The sequence below is a fragment of the Oryctolagus cuniculus genome, chromosome 1 (genome assembly GCF_964237555.1).
Source record: "Oryctolagus cuniculus chromosome 1, mOryCun1.1, whole genome shotgun sequence".
Classification (NCBI taxonomy): Eukaryota; Metazoa; Chordata; class Mammalia; order Lagomorpha; family Leporidae; genus Oryctolagus; species Oryctolagus cuniculus.
This window is the reverse complement of record NC_091432.1, coordinates 58,119,470-58,139,017: the sequence shown is the minus strand read 5'-3', so window position 1 is coordinate 58,139,017 and position 19,548 is coordinate 58,119,470. Positions and strand designations below refer to the sequence as shown.

Genomic DNA, 19,548 nt, shown 5'->3' with positions numbered 1-19,548 from the left:
TGTGTCTGCGTCCATCCGTGTCCTCTGCTAACCTGTGCTGCTCCCAGGCCAGCACCATGTCTCACTCATCTCTGGGTTCTGGCGATATCAGGGCTGGTTGCAGTGCAAGCCTCCATACTGAAGTGACAGGTGGCCTGCGACATCACAATATGGGCAGGAAGGGTCAAAGCCTCTTTCTGTGCTCCCAGCTAGAACTGGGAAGGATTCCTGAGTAGCCAGGTCTCACAGGACTGAGCTAAAGAGCCCCAGAGGTCATCCATGTCAGTCTTTTATCTTTGACGAGTTGGACTAAGGCCCAGAAAGGGGGAAGGCCTAAGATCCCGCAGCAGGAGAAAAGTACAGCTAGAACTCAGATCCCTGGCTTCGAGCCTGCAGTGTTTTCTGCTTTGCTGAGCTGGTCTGTCTTTTCCTTGCTCTTCCTCTGCATAAACAGCCGACTACAGTAATGGCAGTTACTTACCTCGGAAGTCAGCCTGCAGCCTCCGAGCTCCGGAACCTTTTCTGGTCCCCTTTCAGATAACCACGTGTCACCTTGTCTTCTACCTTTGTCATAATTTTTCACTCTCGTTTTCTTACTGCGTGTTCTCTGGAGGGGAGCGGAAGGTAAATTACATTTAAATTATAGAGAAAGCGAGTGCTGAGGAGGAGGAGAGTGTTGCCAGGATGCTGATTTTCTTCCAGTGAGGTTTTGAATCCTGGGCATCCACACATGTCAGCTAATTTTGGTACTTTTTTTTTTTTTTTTTTTTTTTTTTTTTGCATTTATTAGTTGAAAGGCAGAGTGACACAGAGAGATAGCTTCCATTCACTGTTTTTTTTCTCCATATGTTGGCAACAGCTGGGGCTGGGACAGGCTTTAGCCAGGAGCCAGGAACTCCATCTGGGTCTCCCACATAGGTGCCAGGGACTCAAGTACTTGAGCCATCCTCTGCTGCTTCCCAGGCATGTTGGCAGGGAGCTGGATTGGAAGCAAAATAGCCAGGACTTGAACCCACACTGCAGTATGGGATGGGGCTGTCCCAAGCAGTGGCTTAATTCACTACACCACAATATATACTCTGGTCTTGGCACTCTTAACTTGTGGTTCAGAATTTGGAAAAGAGGCCCACCAATTGGGTCTGAATGAAATGGGCCAAAAAGGAAGTAGTGTCACCAGCTGCCTGGCTGCCCCCTCCCTGGCTGCTGCTTGCCTCTCTGCCTTCCTGGGATGCTTAGACCATGTAGGCATGGTCCTGCAGTATATAGATCCCATGATGGCAATCACTTGGAGACTGTGACTTTGCCTGAGACTGGAGCACTCATCAGGTTCCCATTTAGGAAGGGAAATCAGGGAAGCAAGTCTGGGCACATATGTATTCCAAGCAAACACTGCCTTCCCTGTGGCACAACCATCTCCTGGGCAAGGGGCCAGGTTTGCTGTAGAGTCTGTTTCTGCCCTTGGCTCTTCTGCTTTGCTGCAGGGGTCTGCCACTCTCCGAAAGCAACACCTTACCTCTTAGTACCTTATTTACTCTAAAAGCATTCACTTGAGGTGCAGAGTAGACACCTAATTGTAGCACTGACCCAGCTGCTTTGTGAGACAAAATTTAGGCACCAAACAGCATCTGCATGCTCCAACAAAATGGACACAGCTGCTGGTAGTGACCAACATTAGCCAGTAGGTGGACATGGCTGCTACGGCTTTTTTTTCTTTTTAAAAAAGATTTATTTATTTGAAAGAGTTACAGAGACACAAAGGGGGGGGGGGGTGAAGGGGAGAAGGGGGGAGGGAGAGAGAGGTCTTCCATCACTGGTTCACTCCCCAAACGGCCTCAATGGCCTGAGCTGAGCTGATCCAAAGCCAGGAGCCATGAACTTCTTCAGGGTTTTCCACATGGGTGCAGGGGCCCAAGGACTCAGGCTGTCCTCTGTTGCTTTCACAGGCATATTAGCAGGGAGCTGGATTGGAAGTGGAGCTGGAACTCGAACCGGCAGCCATATGGGAAGCTGGCATCACAGGGGGCAGCTTAACCTACTATGCCACAGTGCCAACCCCAGCTTTTTGTTTTGGTGCTTATGTTCACAAACCATCTTGGTGCCTCTCTTCTTTCCATTCCAGCATCACCAAAGGGAGTTTAAGAAATTTTTCTATGTCAAGTTAATGAAACATTCAGTCTTATTTGGGCCATTGTTGTGGTGCAGGGGGTTAAGCCACTGCCCATGTTTGGAGTTGGAGTTGGAATCCCGACTGCTCCACTTCTGATCCAGCTCCCTGCTAATGTGCCTGGGAAAGCAGTGGGAGATGACCCAAATCCTCTGTCTCCTGAGAGACCCTGCTGGAGTTCCAGGCTCCTGGCTTCAGCCTGGCCCAGCCCCAGCTATTGTGGTGATCTGGGGGAGTGAACCAAGGATGGAAGATCTCAATATCTTTCTCTGTAACTCTGGCTTTCAAATAAGTAAATAAATCTTTAAAAAAAAAAAAAAAGTCTTACTGAGAAGGAATTGCTATCTTTAAATTTGTCTCCTTGTGAAGGAACATGTTAGGAATCGGTTTGAGTTCTTGCTATAAATCTGTTAGATTTTAGAATTTTCTTCACATGGACCACAAATAAGTCTTATTCGTATTCGCTTGAATAAGATCACATGTGATCTTACACATGAGGCACCTTTTCATCGTGTAGGTGGTTATTTTGCAGAGAAATATCATTGCTGATTTTTCTCTTTTAGCTTCCATCTGGTGACTTTACTGAATTTTCTGATTCTCGTGGTTTTGTTGATGCCCTTGAGTTTTCTTGGGTCCCAGTGCAGTACAGATGTCGATGTGAAAGCCATACACACTCAGTAGGAACCAGACTTAGAAATTTGAGTTGAGGTCTTTGTCCAGGTGAGTGACGAGTGGTAGGACCTCTCGCAGGGCTGGACATCAGCAGCCCCCAAGCAGCCCCTCCTCCAAAGGGTCAACAACACATACTCTGCTGTGTGCTGTGTTGCTTAGCCAGGCTGCTTGGCTAGGTGGGTGGTTAAATACATTTTCCACTTGTTTACGCTTTCAACTTATGAGGGTTTGTTGAGATGTGACCTGTCACGAATGGAGTCAGATCTACATATCACCTACAGTAGTACAAGCCTTGGGTCCCCTTCCTGATACAGCAGACCAGTGGCTGTTCATCAGTGCCCTCTTTGGGAATGTTAAAGAAAAACAAGTAGTTGGGTCTCTTCCACCCATGCTGAGCGTAACTTCAGGTTCAGCTTTAGAACCTGGGCCTTGGGTATTGATGGGAGTTGGACTTCGGACTCAGGGTGGGGGCATTGGCAAGGGCGGAGAGAGCCGGCATTTGGCTTCTCTGAAAGGAGACCACTGTTTCTGGAGAACAGACCTGATAGCCTTTGTAGGCACTTTTTAAAATTTCGGCGTGTGAGCAAGGGAAGTTGGTGAAGGATTTTAAGCAGCAGGAGCCAGGGTAGATTTGCATTCTGGAAAGATCATTCTCACTGCCACGTGAGACTGCAAGGGGCCAAGTGAAAGGGTGCAGATCATTATGTAACAACAGCCAGCTCATACAGCCTGTGCCAAGTGGTTTACACGGATTAACCGTGGAGTCCCCAGGACACATCCAGGCACACAGGGAGCACTGGGCAGATGTGGTTTCAGAGCCCACCCTGAAGCAGCACAGGTTATCATGGATGAAGGGAGTATGGCAAGGATGCTGGCATTGGTGAGCAGGGGACCAACTGAGGAAAATTTAACATTTAAATTTAACAGGCCCCCATGATGGATTGACTGGTAGGGGAGGAGAGACAGTAATTTTCCACATATCTCTTGGCCATTTGGAGTTCTTCTAGTACTTCTCTTCAGTTTTCCATTGCATACTTCTTTTTTTTTTTTTAAAGATTTATTTATTTTACTTGAAAATCACAGTTACACAGAGAAGGAAAGGCAGAGAGAGAGAGGTCTTGCATCCGCTGATTCACTCCCCAGTTAGCCACAACGACCAGAGCTGTGCTGATTCAAAGCCAGGAGCCAGGAGCTTCCTCCGGGTCTCCCATGTAGGTGCAGGGGCCCAAGGACTAGGCCATCCTCTGCTGCTTCCCCAGGCCATAGCAGAGAGCTGGATTGGAAGTGGAGCAGCCGGGACTAGAACCAGCACCCATATGGGATGCCGGTACTGCAGGCGTCGGCTTTACTCGCTACGCCACAGCGCCAGCCCCTGCATACTTCAGCACTTAGCACCTCTACTCTTTTTCATGAATAAGGACTGGAGACATAGTTGCTGGGTGCATCCTGTACCTCCCAATTGTCTTCTGGGTGAGGGATGGGTCTCTGCTCATCCTGCTCTTTCTTTCTTTCTTTTCTTTTCTTTCTTTCTTTTTTTTTTTTTTTTTTTACAGGCAAAGTTAGAGACAGAGAAAAGGTCTTCCTTCTGTTGGTTCACCCCCAAAATGGCCGCGACGGCTGGTGCTGCGCCGATCCAAAGCCAGGAGCCAGGTGCTTCTTCCTGGTCTCCCATGCGGGTGCAGGGCCCAAGCACTTGGGCCATCCTCCACTGCACTGCCGGACCACAGCAGAGAGCTGGACTGGAAGAGGAGTAACCGTGACAGAATCCAGCACCCCAACCGGGACTAGAACCTGGGGTGCCGGAGCCACAGGCGGAGGATTAGCCTAGTGAGCCACGGCGCCGGTCCATCCTGCTTTTTTCTTTTAGGGCTCTCAGCCTTGTCTGAGAATCTAGTCTTTGCTCACTCTGCCAAGGCAGTTGGAGTGGGAGGTGAGAAATGCATGTCCTTTTGATGTAACTTATCAGATAGGGCCCTTGATAATAGACTACCAGTGAGACATGGTCTGAGCCAATGCACTCATCATATAGATTGATACGCTGAAGCCAGGCAAACAGAGAATGGATGTGTCTGTGGTCCTGTAGTAGGCCAAAGGCTTAGATCTAGAACTTGGGCTTCCCAGTGTCCATGACCCTATCAGCATATGTAGATCATGTGATGATATTGGCCAAGTACATCAGTGAATGTATGGTCACTTGCAAGGTCACTTGCCAAAGAAAGACTTGGAGTTTAGTCCGTCAGAGCCAGGAGCGTGGATTGTGGTACTTACAGAGCTCAGGCTGAGATGCAACTATGGGGAGCTGGGACACAGCTCAACACCTGGGAAGTGACTGGAGTAGAATGGGGGTGACCCAGTCCAGAGGAACACTGGGCAATGCTTGGGTGCCTAGCTCCTGCTGGGGGACAGAAAGCTCTAACATATATTCTGAGGGCAGGCCCCAGAAGTCACGAGTGTGAGGGCTGAGAAAGGGCCCACCACATGATCAGGTCAGGCGGTCAGGTGAGACTCCAAAGCCTCAGTCTGCTGAGCTGAATCCTGTCCCTTCAGGGTGGCAAGGTCTGCAGCAGCACAGAGGGGGTGACTGCAGAGTAGACACAGAGCAGCTGGGCAAGGTGAGGACCGGGAGGGAGGGAGGCAGACCTAGAGGTAGCATGGAGATGGGCAGGGCAGAGGTGGGCTGTGCTCCCTCGGCCCAGGGAGTAATCTCACCTGAGGTGGTCCAGAGGTGGGTGCACATCGCTGCCTCCTGGTACCCCAGCTTGGCGATGCTCTGGGAGAAGCAGCCCCCTCCCTTGCTCTGCTAAAGGCACCTGTTTTCCTGTACATCTATGATGAGCAGAGGCTGAATGAATCCTTGTGCTGTGACCACCATGGCTCATGCTTCCTTGTGTGTAACAGCCCCTCAGGGCTGCTGGGAGCAATCAGTGAGATAATGCAAGTGAGCACTTAGCACCATGTGGGCCCAGCGTGAGGGCCGCCGAGCGGATCAAGTGCCATCGCCTCTGCCTGGCTCTCGGCATGTCAACACGTGTCTCAGACTCACGTGCCTTCTCTGCGTCTCCTCCTCAGCCCGCACATATTGTCTCCACTTAACAGATGAGGAAGCTGAGGCGAGCCCCGAGAGGTGGTCCCTGGTCACCCAGCAGGTCAGCAGTACAGAGAGGACGTGGACATGGCCCTGTTGGCTGAGGCTTGCCTGTGTGCATCACTGTGTGCTGCGTCTGCACTAAATGATAATTCTGCCTTTATTTCAGAGCTGAGCCCTGCTGTAATGAATTAAATTACCAGAGAAAGTGTGGAAAGGAAGGAGCCTTCGAAATGGCCCACTCACTGGTTTTCATGAGACGTAGAGGGGGCACCACACTCAAGGTCACATGGCACATTAGGGGCGGAGACAGGACTAGAATATGGCGGTGGTCTTTCTTCCCTATCCACAGCCTCTGTTGGTCTTAGAACTTTCATCCCCCACTTCAGAGAAGTGACTTGGCTTGATCTGAGTCCCCTCGGACTTCTTTAGGGACCGTGCATCTTCAGTGAGTGCCCTGGAGGCTCCCTGGGGGCTTTCAGCCTGGTGTTTATGAATCAGCAACAGCATAGGAAGGGGCCTTGGAGCACAGAGATGGCCTGCTGCAGTGATAAACTTTGCAGATAGTTTAAATCGCATCCAGGGACTGATTCCTCTAATGCATTTCACGTTTGAAATAACAGTGGTTTTCTTAGCTAGAGGGTAAAACAGGTCAAAAGCAAACTCCCAGGCTTTTCTGAAAGGTCACAAAATGAAATGTCCTTTGCTGGAGGATATACAGGAAATGGCTGTCTGTTTGACAACAGTGAGGGCTCTGCTAGATAAATCTTGCATTAGCAACAAATGAGAGCTCTCCCTGTCTTCCCCATGCTAAACTTCGTGTTGCTTATCTGCAAATCCAATAACGCCCGCATAACAACCCCCTCCTGGAAGCTGAGCTCCAGAGTCCTCTTCTATTTATACCCTGGGCTTCTGTTCCTGGGAGAGCTGGGCCTCCATGCCATTTAGGGGAGGGAGGGTGTGGGCAGAAACCTAGAGAGGAACAGAGCCTCCCCAGGTCAGGGTCCCAGCATCACCATCTCCAGGAGACTCCCAGAAAATGTCTCAAAATAGAGCAGGATAAACGGGGCAAAGAGCAGGGATTAGCATTCTGAACCCCCCACCCAGCGCCTCTCCAAGATACAGAACATACAAGATACAAGCCTAAGACTTGTAAACGTTCTTTGTGCCTGTTGCGTGAGCACATGGCCACCTGGGTGTCATGAAGCAACAAGTCCTGTGTACCAGCTGACTAAAGATATTTCCATCTATGTGACTTTCAATCTGATTGATTTACCACATTCACTGTGCACCAACTGTGTTTATGGTCTGTCTAACCATAGGATGGGGGGCAGGTTCATCTGTGGTGTTCAGGGGTCACCTAGGTGGTCTTGGGTGTCAAAAGCTGGAGTTAAGAGGAGACTGGAGCGCCTGGGAGGAAGAACTGCCCGGAATGGAGGATGTGTCCTTGACCCGAGCATAGCTGAAGATGCTACTCCAGCCTCAACCCTGAGAAACTTAGGAGAATGTTTGCAGGCGCTGGCTACTGGGGCTTTGTCATAGGACACGAGGCTCCCTTAGAATATCCTGTCCCATCTCAGAAACCTGTCTGTTGCTCATTAAAAATTCCCCAGAGGGATCCGTCCTTTGACCATAAAATTATTTACTTCACCAAGTCCCAAATGATAGACATTTTGTCCCCACCTCAGCTAGTTTCCTGTTAGAAATAAAACTTGGGGATGGGTATTTGGCCTAGCGATTAAGGCACCCCTTTGGATGCCTGTGCTCTTCAAGGGAGTGTCTGGGTTTCGTACCTTAGCTCCTGCTCTGATTTCAGCTTCCTGCTAACACAGATGCTTGGAGGCAGGTGGTGCCTCAGGTACTTGGATCCCTGCCGCCTATGTGGGAGACCCAGGCTGGACTGCATTCCTGGCTCCCGGCTTTACCTTTTTCAGGCATTGCAAGCACTTGGGGAGTGAACCAGTGAATGGGAGCTTGCTCTGACTCTTTGTCTCAAATAAATAAAATCTTTGAAAAAGAAATGAAACTTCAGTGAATATCTTTGGGCACAGACGTTCGATGTCATTGCACATTTGGGTTTTTGAAACAGGAGTTAAGTTGTAGTGCTAAGGCTGTTATTGTCTGGTTTTATCTGGAGGATGATGGTTAAGCCCGTGGACTCGAGCTCCTGGCTGCCCAAGTTTGAAGATGAACCCTCTTGCTTATTATCCATGTGACTTGGAACCTTAGTTTCTCCCTCTGTAAAATGGGGTGATAATAATGCATACTTCACAGTGTTGTGGTGAGGATGAAGGGAGGGAACGCACGTGTCATGCAGTTGAACAGGTGCAGCGCCAGAGATGTAATCAGGAAGCAGATGTTATTTCCGTCTTCCATGGTCTTTTAAAGTTTCTTTTGAGGGGCTAGATTTCCCTCTGACGATAAGATGAAGCTCAGAGTAAGTCCCGTGACCTCTCTGGCCGTTTTCAAGGAACCAGAGGTGGTTCTGGCAGCAGTTAGTAGGTCCTGTGTACTAAACTTCAGAGTTCCCCAGCCGCTCTTGCCCAGTACAGTGCTGCAGGCCGGCACCTGTGGGAGAAGGCCCAGCTTGGACGTGCCAGGGTCCTGGTGTGGCGGGCGGGGCCAAGCTCTTCAGCGACGGACTCCAGTGAGCTGCCGTGCATTCTGCTGGCCCCTTCTCCCAGGGGGGATGCTTTTGTGGGTTTGGGGCCACCACCCCATCGCTGGGGTCCCTTGATGTGGGAGCTTGCTCTCTCCCCGAAGCTCATCCTGTGGTTCCGTTCTCAGGCCCCAGGGAACCTGACCTTCTCTGTTGCCCTCTCTTAGTGGTCACATCTGGCTCATGCGCAGACCCACTGGAGTCCACGGGAAGTGCAGGTGCATCCTTGGCACCCTCCCTGCCGTTGGGATGCCATCTGCCACCCCACCCATCCACTGGCCATTCGGGCCCTGTATTAAGTTCTCCGGGAGGCCTCTGTAGGTTCCACTCTAAAGACTGGAGGTGTGGGCAGTAGCACCCTTGCCACCCTGCCCACTTATTTGAGCCAAGTGGACTCTGAGAGCCTTCTCTAAAACTTCCAGTAACCCTCCTCAGCCTCTCATGATTCCTGTGCACTCCGACTGTGTGCTGGCTCCGGGCACAGCCTCGGGCCTCACCGGGCTTTGCCAAGAAGTGGCTTCCACTGCACTTTGAGTGTCCCGTATGTGAAGTCTCCTCACTGGGAGCCTCAGCTGGGAACCTAGACAGGATGATTTCCATCCCGTCACCGGCTTGCTCAGGTCTGAGTATGCCCCCCACAGATGATACGTGCATTCACTTTGTGATCATTATAGCCGGATTTATTCTTGTGACTTTGTTGTATGTCTTAGGAGTTTTGTGTTTCCTGTGGACCATGCTTGTGTGTGTGTGTGTGTAGATTATTTGCTATTTAGCAGTGATTTAAAAAATGGACATATTATTTGTAATTCTGCTAGTGGTTACCAAGTATTTCTTCTAAGATGTGTATAAACATATTCATCCCACTTTAATTGTGGATGATGGCACAGTGGCCTGTGTATTCTACAGCTGTTTGAAAGGGAGCTACAGAAGGTGCCATTCAGCACCTCACGCTTCGGTTACCATCTTGCTGTGGTGTTTGTCTGACAGCTTTGGCAGGGCATGACCTGCTCCTCTGTCCTGGACTTCCTCAGTGACCCAGCAGCTCTGACTACTGATGGCCTTGTCTTTCTCCAGTCTGCATTTTGCTACCAATTATATCTTTTAATGGTTACATCTGGGCAGGTTATTCTAGGCTCTGAGCCCTTTGGTCATTCCCCATTTGCTGTATTACTGGTGTTCAGAATGACAGTTTACTTTTGGTACAAAAATTTTCAAAATCTGCATTTTTTTTCATAACATGCATTTCTGTTTTGCGAAGTGCCCTTGTTATGTCCATACTTAAACTTTCTGGGCTCATTTCCTGGCACACTGAACTGCTCAGTGCTTACCACCAGGCTGGTTTGCCTTGGTTTTTAGATGCATTGGCCGCATGCTGTCATGTCTCCATGACTTTGCTCCTGTCATCCTTTCTGCAGTGAGCTCAGTGGCTGGCGAATCACAGAGTGTCAGTAGCTACTAAGGTCCCCCCTTCTTTTTCTATCAGTCTACCAAGATCCTGCTTATTCTTCAAGGCCAAGCCCCCACTGTCCTCCTTTTCTATTGGTCAGGAAGTGCTTGTCCCAGCCTGACCTCCTTCATTCCATTACCACTGACTGTCCCTCCTCTGCATCCCCTGACCCTAGCATTTTTGCACCTGTATCGTAACACCCACACCTCAGTGCCAGGTATGGTCATTACTGTATTACTGAATGCTCCCTGAGAGCAGCCCTGGATCTGACACCTGCTGGAGTCACTGCGGTCCTGCCTTGGGGCCCAGTAGGGTCAGGTCACTGTTAGTTTTGAATTACCATCCTCAGACTACAGGGTCACAATGCTAATCCACTAGGCTGGGTCCAATCTGAAAAGACAATCGTTTATCACTCGTATCCCTTTGGTGCCAAAATTGGCTAGAGGTGGCCCACACTCAGTAGAATTACTACATGAAGTATAGAAAACATGAGATTGTGCATGGAAATGGCAAGGTGCCAAAATGCAAACCCCCTTTCCCCACTAAACTGCTCTTGCTAAGGGGGCTGATACTGGGGTCCTCATATTTCAGTGACAGATATGAGGGTCTGGGGGGTATGTTTCCATCCACATGCATTCCTTTACTGCCCCTCACAAATCATCACCTTGTTGAAAAATGCCTGAAACACTTTGAGGAGAATTTAAATTCACAGCTGGTATCTTAGCCTTGCAGGATTTGGGCAGGTGAGGAAAGTGCGTTGGGACTGCCATGTTGTCAGTGCTTTGCTGGAGAGAGCCTTGCTCTTGGGGCTAACTTGGGAAGGCTTAGGCCCTTCCTTAAGGGTCACTATGTAGCACAGTTGTGAATGTGCAACTTTTAACTGTGGCCTACTGTGATACTCTTCATAGGACTTTCAAGAGTGCCTTTGTGATGGGAGCCTAGGGCATAAATTTAAAATATCAAAGATAGCACTCAAGTGGGAAAACCTATCGCAAGTTTTTGAGTTGGATGTGAACACTCATGCACCCCTCAGAAGTACATGCTTCCTCCCCTTGCAGCCACATCAACACAGTTCTTAGGCAGACCTGTTCAGACCTCAGGGCCTCCTCCCACAGGTACACACAGTCCTGTATCCCATGTGCGCACACTCATACATTCATGCATAATACAGTCCCACCAGCTCCCTTCCATCCCATTGCACACATGCGTAAACACACATAACACACAACCCCACTGGGTCCTTCACATCCTGTCTGTGCATGAACTCATGTACTTGTCCATGTCCACGCCCTCATGTATACAGAGGCACACAGCCTCCCTGGCTCCCCAACATAATCACATGCACACACACACACACACTCGTGTCCACTGGCATACAGCTCGCCTGGCTTCCCACAGCCCATGTGCACATACACAGCCCCTGCAGGAAGAGGCGAGCAGAGCTTCTTTGTTTCTGCACCTCACTGTACCTTCAGATTTTGTTCCCTAAGGACGGAGTCTAAAGTGTCTGTTTAATAGATTCAATTACTGCAGGCTCCCGAGACCTTCCAGCTTAATTCTGATTGCTATAAGGTGTCAGATAATTTGGGAATAAAGGAGGAAAACAGCCTCAGATTCTTGAAGGGAAAGTCTTCCAGGCTGTGGTTGTCTCTGAAGCAGCAGCTACTAATTGCAGTATAGAGAGGGGTGGTCTGGAAGGCAGGCTTCCCAGGCCAGAATGCCTGGTCTTTGACTTCCAGGTGGGAATCTGCCCTGCAGGGCCGAGGCCTCTGGGGAGGTGATTTGATGCACTGTCATGGCCTCCCAGGCAGGGGCAGCCCCTTTTCTGTTGTCCTTCCTGGGAGGCTGATGGGAGAAACAGGCCCAGGCTGAGCATCCCAGCAGGCAGGAGACAGCCTATACCCTGCCCACTACTTGCAGGGGATTGGTTTTGTCTGTTTCTGACCCCAGGGGCAGTGATAGTCTTGGAGGCTGATAAATAATCAGAGATCACAGATAGAGATGGATGTGACCTGTCCTGCGCTCCACGAGTCCGGAAAGTGAGGCTGGGTGTGTGTGTGTATGTGTACACGTACACGGGCCCATGCCTCTAGTCGGCAGGAAGCAGACTGAGCCTGAGTGTTGCAGACCCAGCTGCTGGCATGGGAATGGCAGCTTTCCTGCTGACCCACTGTGCGACTGGGCAAGATCCTTGCCCTCTCCGTGCTGCTGTTTCCTCTGCTATAAAACAGGCGTGGTAAGAGCACCTACCTCCTAGGGTAGTTACGTGGGTTAAAGGTGTGATGACATTCAGGTAGCTCCTGACACAGCTCCTGGCCCTCAGTGAGTGCTTCATAGTGGAGGGGAAAGAAGAGGCTGAAAAGCTAAGATTCTGGGATGGGGTCCTGGCTGGCCCCCAGGGCAGCAGGTTGCAGCCCTCTCAGCCCATCTGGCTGTTCCCACACACACTCTGCCCAGACTCCCCATCTTAACAGCCTGTTTAGCACCAGAGGATCCCAACTTGGGGCCTGGTCTGCGCTGCTGAATCCAGGGAGCAGATGAGCAGGGCCCGCCCTGACACCCTGCTGCATCCTCATCGGTCGCTGGCTGACCCCTCTGCCTGCTGCACAGCTGGCAGCCTGGCCTCCCCTTCCTGTCTCCACCCTCCACCCTCCCCTCAACCTGCTGTAGGTGGGCCTCCCCACAGCCCACCGGCTGGGCATGCAGAGGGTTTTGCCTCCCATTAACTGCAGCTTCTACAAAGAGACTTGGAGGACAAAGAGGCACTGGCCCAGTTTCGGCTGCATTGCTTCCTAGCTTTAAGGCCGTAGCCATCTGAGTGTTCAGAGACTTTATTCTCTGGGAAACAGGAATATTGACCTCTCAGTACTATTCTGGGGGATAAATACATAACTTTTTTCTTTTTGTAAAGATTTTATTTATGTAAGAGGTTGAATTACAGTGAGAGGGAGAGAAAGGTCTTCCATCCGCTGGTTCACTCCCCCAAATGGCCGCAATGGCCAGAGCTGAGCTGATCCGAAGCCAGGAGCCTTGAGCCTCCTCCTGTCTCCCACACAGGTGCAGGGGCCCAAACGCTTGGGCCATCTTCCATTGCCCGCTCAGGCCGATCTCTCTTCTGGAACGGAAGAGGAGCAGCTGGGACTAGAACTGGAGCCTCTTTGGGATGCGGGAGCCACAGGCGGAGGATTAACCTGTGCCACAGCGCTGGTCCCAATATCATAAATTCTTTAAAGTCTGGGTGTGCCATAGGCAGCAGAGGTGCCCCTGGACTGCTATCTGCGCAGGCAGGAATCAGCCACAAGGCTTCCTTTACTGAAACCACAGACACTCGGGTGGACTTAGGCTCCCTGCCACCGCCTGGCTGTGCAGTGGTTCCCAGCCCTCAGCGGAGCGAGGGCAGCCAGGTAGGTCGGCAGGTGTTAGAATTGTCCCCGTTTCACAGAAAAAGAAACTGAGGTGTGGAGGTCTGGCAAGCCACCATCAGCTCCTGCCACGCCGCAATTAGGCGAAGGTGGGCGCCGGCTCCCTCGCAAGTGCTGCGTGTAGCTCCAGTGATTTTGGGGAAGGGGTGGGGGTGCGGAGGAGGCTCTGGAGAGCTTGGGGGCGGGGTCTCGGCCGGCCGGGGCGGGGCGAGGGAGGAGCGCGGGCAGCTCAGAGCTCTTGCTCCCGGCGCAGAGGGGGACGCCAGGCAGTGCGGGCAGGCTTCTCCCGCCCCCACGCGCGCGCCCGTCTGCTCACCCGCCGGTGGCGGCCCCGCGCATTCCCGCCGCTACGTCCATCGTGCCGAGCCGCGCAAGCAGCCGTTCGCCGAGCCCGTGGCCGGGGCCCTGGCGTGCAGCACGGGCCTCAGCGGGGCCCAACGCCCCAGCCCAGGAGGATGCGGCCCGGGGTGGCCCAGGAGCTGAGCAGGGCCCCCGCGCCGGCCCCCAGGGGCTCGGGCCTCCAGAGCCGCAGCTGCTGTCGCCCCGCCCCCGGGAGACATGACTTCCAAGCCGCATTCCGACTGGATTCCCTACAGGTACGCGGGCGTGGGCCCCACCTTCCCCCTACCTCATGGGGGGTGGGCATGCGTCCAGCCTGCCACCTTCTGTTACTTCGGGCGTGAGGCAGAGTCCAGGGCGCCGGACTCCGGACATAGGGCCAGCGAGGGCCGCCTATGCCCTCCGCATCTGTCTTAATGTTGGGGACGCAGGTTGGAAGCACTGGTCTTCTTACCCCAACTTCCGGGGCTCCCAAACCCACTTACCCTGCTCCACATGCCCTACCTGCTTTGCTAGGGTTGCTAGAGGGGCCTATGTGGGCCTTGTTGGGTCTGGAAGCAGCTCGGGGCTGCCTGGGGAGGGAGCACGCCATGCCTCGAGCCCCCTCCTAGGCCTGGCAAGCCGCACACACCCAAACCTGTGCACTCGCACGCATGCACCCACAGGCGTCTGCGCATCAGGACGGCCCTTGCTGGTCAGTTCATGTCCTCGAAGCTTAAATCCTTGGAAACAGTAAGTCTGAACCAAGAGCCCAAAGCTGTTCAGAGACACAGGTGCCCTCCCAGCCTTTGCCACACAGGAATTCTTGGTTTCCTGTAGGCATACTGCCTGTGTGTGCACACAAAATCCTATTCCTGGAGGAGACCTGACATCTGCCCGCTCACAAATGCTCTCTAGTGTAAGGGACTTGCTGATCTACTTGTTAGAGTAGTAGTGAATACACACCAGCTCACAGTACATAAAGCTGCCCTCACAAAGCCCCAAAGAACCCTGGCACACTCAGGGAAGCCCACCAGCTCTGTTCTCAGATGCTGTGATCTGTCCCAAGTGTGGCTGGGGTCCCCCACGCCCTTGGAGGGGGTGCTCACACAAATGCAGGCCTGTTCCCGTCCCCTCTACTCCATTCTATTACCAGGGGAAGGAGCTCATTGCCATGGCAGCACCAGATTCTGGGCCATTCATTGGCTCCTTGGTTGCCATGGGCTACAGGCTGCCTTTAGACCTCTCTGAGAGACTGAGAAGGGTGCTGGACTACTAAGGCCCACCAAGTTACATGCTCATGAGTGGCAGGGCCAGGCCCTTGGAACCACCTTATAATGCAGCCCTCTCTTAGGGAGCTGTCTGATCCCAGTCACTGACAGAGCTTTTCCAGGAGTGTCCAAACAGCATCCCAAATAGAAGCCAGCTGAAACCACCCGAGGCTTGTTAAAGACAGATCCTTCTGCGAACAGGCACCTGTCCCTGACCTGAGAATTCAGGATTTCTCTTGAGCGTTGTTGTTCCCTCTCATTGTGGCTCCTAATGAGGCTTCCAGTCTTCCCAGGTTGTTTTGTGTTCCTTGCCCTCAGTGCACACATGTGCCCACACAGGTCTCCATAGGTCCTCCTGTAGGCCAGTGCAGTCACATGGATCAGAACGACATCCCCAACAGGGAACAGGGCTGTGCCGACTCAGAAGACAGACACCCAGGGTGGGGGCACAGGTAGTTTCTGGAACATCCTGGCCTTTGTGGGCTGAGGGTCTTCCGGAAGACTGCAGGATCATCAGCCTTGCCTAGTGGCCCAGCAGAGTTACTTGACTGTGCCCATGGACTGGTAGACTCTGGTGCCGTGGAAGCGCCTGTGTAGGGTCCCAGTGTCAAGGTGGTAGCTCAGACTGTGGAATGGGTAACACTAATGGCTGTGGAGATGATGGCAAACTGGAGGCTTGGCCAGGCCAGCTTATGGTTCAGGAAAGCCTCTCCCAGGGAACCAAGGACCAAGGCAACTTGAGGAGTGAGTGTATGGGTCTTGAGAGAAAACAGGCCTCAGACTGGGGAGGATAAGCCTCTTGCTTCAGGAAGGTGGGTTTGTTTCTGGGTAATGACTCTGTCGTTCAAGGGCTCGGGGCACTCAGATCCGGCAGAGAATTATTTGGCATTTGCTACAGCCCAGGCCCAAGCTACTCACCCTGCCCACACACAGCCTGGAGTACGGAATCCAGCTACCTGAGAAACAGTGTGGCCCCTGTGGACTGGCCCTGCCTGCTCCCCTCATTCCTTCGGCCTCCCTGTCTTCCTCGCTGTGGTTGGGAGGGTAGGTGTCTGGCAGAGGGCGGGCTGTAGAGAGCAGTTGCCAGGATCCCCCCTGCCCTGACACTGGTGCCTTTCTGGGAACACACTGATCTTGGACTCTGGACTTGGGGTGTAGGCTTCTAAAATAAGGGGCATGGACTGAGACAAGGATAGTCAAACTGCCTCTTGTGTTAATTGGGCTGCTGATTGCAGGCAAAGCCACATTCCTGTCTGATCACAGAGAAAACTGGGGCAGAAGACAGAAGATGCATTTTACTAGCAGGTGTTGTTGGGGGGGGGGGCAGTGGCAGCACGTGTGCACGTGCTCTGACTGGGATGAGGCTTCCCTAATGTCGCAGTATGTTGGAACCAGAGAGGATGGTGTTTGGTTTGGGGGCTAAGGGCTCAGCTGACTTACTGGGAGCCATGCCGGTGGAATTTCACTCCATATGTGATGGTTGCAGCTTGCATTCCCTGGGCCTGGATAATTTTTTTTTAAAGATTTATTTGAGAGGCAGAGTTACAGAGAGGTAGAAGCAGAGAGAGAGAGAGGTCTTCCATCCGATGGTTCACTCATCAGTTGACCACAATGTCCGGAGCTGTGCCAGGAGGCAGGAGCTCCTTCTGGGTCTCCCACGCAGGTGCAGGGGCCCAAGGACTGTTGTCATTTTCTACTGCTTTCCCAGGCCATAGCAGAGAACTGGGTCAGAAGAGGAGCAGTCGGGACTTAAACCAGTGCCCATATGGGATGCCAGCACTGCAGGTGGCAACTTAACCCACTATGCCACAGCACCGGCCCCTGGGATAATTTTCTTCAAAGAAGTGATAGTTGGTGATAATCTTTTTATGGGTAATTTTGGTTCCATTTATAATAATCAGGGATTAACATCACATTCTGACTTAAAAAAGAACCATTTAGTTTATAGAGCTTAACAATTCAAGTCTTTTTTGCTAATTTTTTTCCTATTACTACTATTAATTTCCATTTCTGCTAGTTCTTCTAGATTCTTGAAGAGCCTCATGTGCTCTTACTGCATGGTATTACAACCTTATAGCTGTAGTTGGAGGTGTATGTGGACCAGGGAGAGTCAGAGGATCCCAACTCACAGGCAGGGTGGGAGGACCGTGCTGGCCAGCCCTGTCTTCGGTGGTCTTTTCTGTTTTAATGTTTACATACTTGAAAAGCAGAGTAACAGAGACAAAGAGAGGTTTCCCATCTGCTTCTTCACTACTCAAATTCCTGCAGCAGCCCTGGGTGGGACTAGGCTGAAGCCAGGAGCCAGTGGCCCAAGTTTTGGGCCATGATCTGCTGCCTCCCAGGAACATCAGCAAGCAGCCAGATCAGAAGGAGAGTGGCCAGGACTTGAATGGGCGCTCCTGTGTGGGATGCCCGCTTAACCCGCCACACCATGGCGCTGGCCTCCTCAGTCCCCTCATCTGCATGCCCTTGACCTGTCACGAACTCCTTGAGAACAGGGTCCTGTTCTGGTTCCAGGCTGTGTTCTCAACATGACCTGGCATGGGCAGACGTCCACTTGTTTGAATCGGAGTGGTATCCCTGAGTAGCCTTTAGGGCTTCCTCCGCTTTCCTGGCCTCATCTGGGTGTTCCTAGTCCACTGTGGGGGCCTCTCTCACAGTGAGGCATGGCTTAATCGAGAACAGAGAGGATTTCAGGCTGACCACACCCTCATAGGCCATCCAGTTCCCTGTGTGAGCACTGCTGGTAGCAGCCCAGGCCAGCACCTTCTGTTAGATGGCTGTGATTATCAGAAAGTTCTTCCGTGGGTTGAGTCTAAGCATGTCTCTGGGTTCCCCCTCCTCTTGGCCCTTGTTTGGCTCCTCCCACCACTTCTGCACTTGATGTTTTGGGTACCATTGACCACCAATGGAACAAGGGTCCCTTCCCATTCAAGTCTGTTGCTGGGTCTAGCCGGAGAGGTACCTGGGTGCCCCCTGCACCTCTAGCAGCACCCCAGCTTCCTTACTCTTTGTGGCCTATGGTCTAGTCTCTGTGACTGAGCATTAGAACCATTGATGGCACTTGGTTTAAAAAAGAAAGAGCCAGGGGGCTGGCTCTTTGGCGGGTAAAGCCACTGGCTGCAGAACCAGCATCCCATGTGGGCGCTGGTTCAAGTCCCAGCTACTTCACTTCTGATCCAGCTCCCTGCTAATGCACCTGGGAAAGCAGCAGAGGGTGGCCTGAGTTGGGCCCCTGCACCATGGAAACCTAGATGAAAAAAGAGGCAGGTGTGATTCTGGGCCAGGCTTCCAGCAGTTCTGAATCACCCACGTAAGGGCTTGCTGCCCCTGGCAGCTTCAACACAGCTGCTAGGTTAGGGGGACCACTGGATCAGGGATGTCCCATCCTGGGAGGCTGGAACCCCTGTGGGCAGCATGCTCTTGCTGCCTCCCCCACCCCAACCCTGTGTTGTAAGCAGTGCTGGGTAAGGGAAGCTATAGCTCTGGACTCGCTGTGGGCCTGGCTTTGGGCACAGGGTTGCAGTCAGACAGCCTGGGTGGCCTTGCCTCTCCTGAGAGCACCCTCCTCTGATTCCCTGGGTTGCACAGGGGAAGCCTCCTGTGTGACTGAGGAGAAAGAACAGGGCAGGAAGAACATCCAGTGATTGTGTCTGCCCCTCCTAGTCCCCGGGCCTCAGGGTGGCTGTGGTGGATTAGTCGGAGCTAAGGTGGAGTGGAAGGAGAGAGGGAGGGAACGGCCTCTCTGGATATGCTGGCTGTGCCTGGCCTTTCCAGCCCCGAGAGAAGCATCATTTGACCATCATGATTCACTCCCCCAGGTACCTGTCAGGTGCCTTGGAGAAAGCAAGCGGATGCTTAGACTGGCTTCCGAGGGGTGGTGCTGCCACGCTGGTGGCCCTGGGTAGAGTGGGTGGATGGGTGACTGATCCTTAGGAGCCAGTGGCTGGTAGCATCCTGGGCCTTCCTGGTCCGGTCCCCAGCAGAAGGCAACTGTAATGAGGAGCCGCCGGGGTCAGCTGGGAGACCCATCCATCAGTGACCTGTCTCCCATCCGCGTCTCCTGGCGGGACTGCAGCTGGCAGACCAGACTTGGCACTGATTCCATAATTGGGTCCGAAGTCATTAAAAAGCCATTACTGTCTCCTTGCATGGTTGTCGTTTAGTGCATCCTAGACCAGTGCCCGTCAGAAAGAGGCAGGCTGGGCAGTGTTGGTGAGAGAGGAGGGGCTGCCTGCAGGTCAGGAGGCGGGGCCATCTGGGAGGGGTGGAGAGGCAGTGGCTGCCCAGGGAGTGAGAGGAGCTCAGGTTCTGCTCTCCCTGGAGATGCCGTTGCTGTCGTCGTTCTCCATGTGAGCTTCCGTCTGCTGGGGCTGCTTCGGTACTCACCAGGGACTGTGCTTGCGTGCACCGTCCCTGTACAGCCTGGGTGCTGCTGGGGGCTGTGCTCTGCTCTGTTCCCGGGAAGACCACACTGTCCCAGGACTGTGGCTCACCCCGCAGGCGTGCCCCTCCTCGGAGCCTCCTTATT

The 19,548-nt window shown here is 52.6% G+C and overlaps 1 protein-coding gene across 10 annotated transcripts in view; it reads left to right on the top strand.

Annotated features, from left to right (window-relative positions):
• Window positions 1-19,548, top strand: part of TUB (TUB bipartite transcription factor) — a 95,501-nt gene that overhangs the window by 59,988 nt on the left and 15,965 nt on the right. The window contains exon 1 of one of the 10 annotated variants that reach the window (XM_008265651.4): window positions 13,665-14,024. The exons of 8 other annotated variants lie outside the window; for them this stretch is intronic. In XM_008265651.4, coding sequence (XP_008263873.1) covers window positions 13,987-14,024 — 38 coding nt within the window. In that variant the 5' untranslated portion in view covers window positions 13,665-13,986. Of the gene's footprint in view, window positions 1-13,664; window positions 14,025-19,548 lie in introns of those variants that run through there. One more of the 10 variants, XM_002708791.5, reaches the window with a different exon arrangement.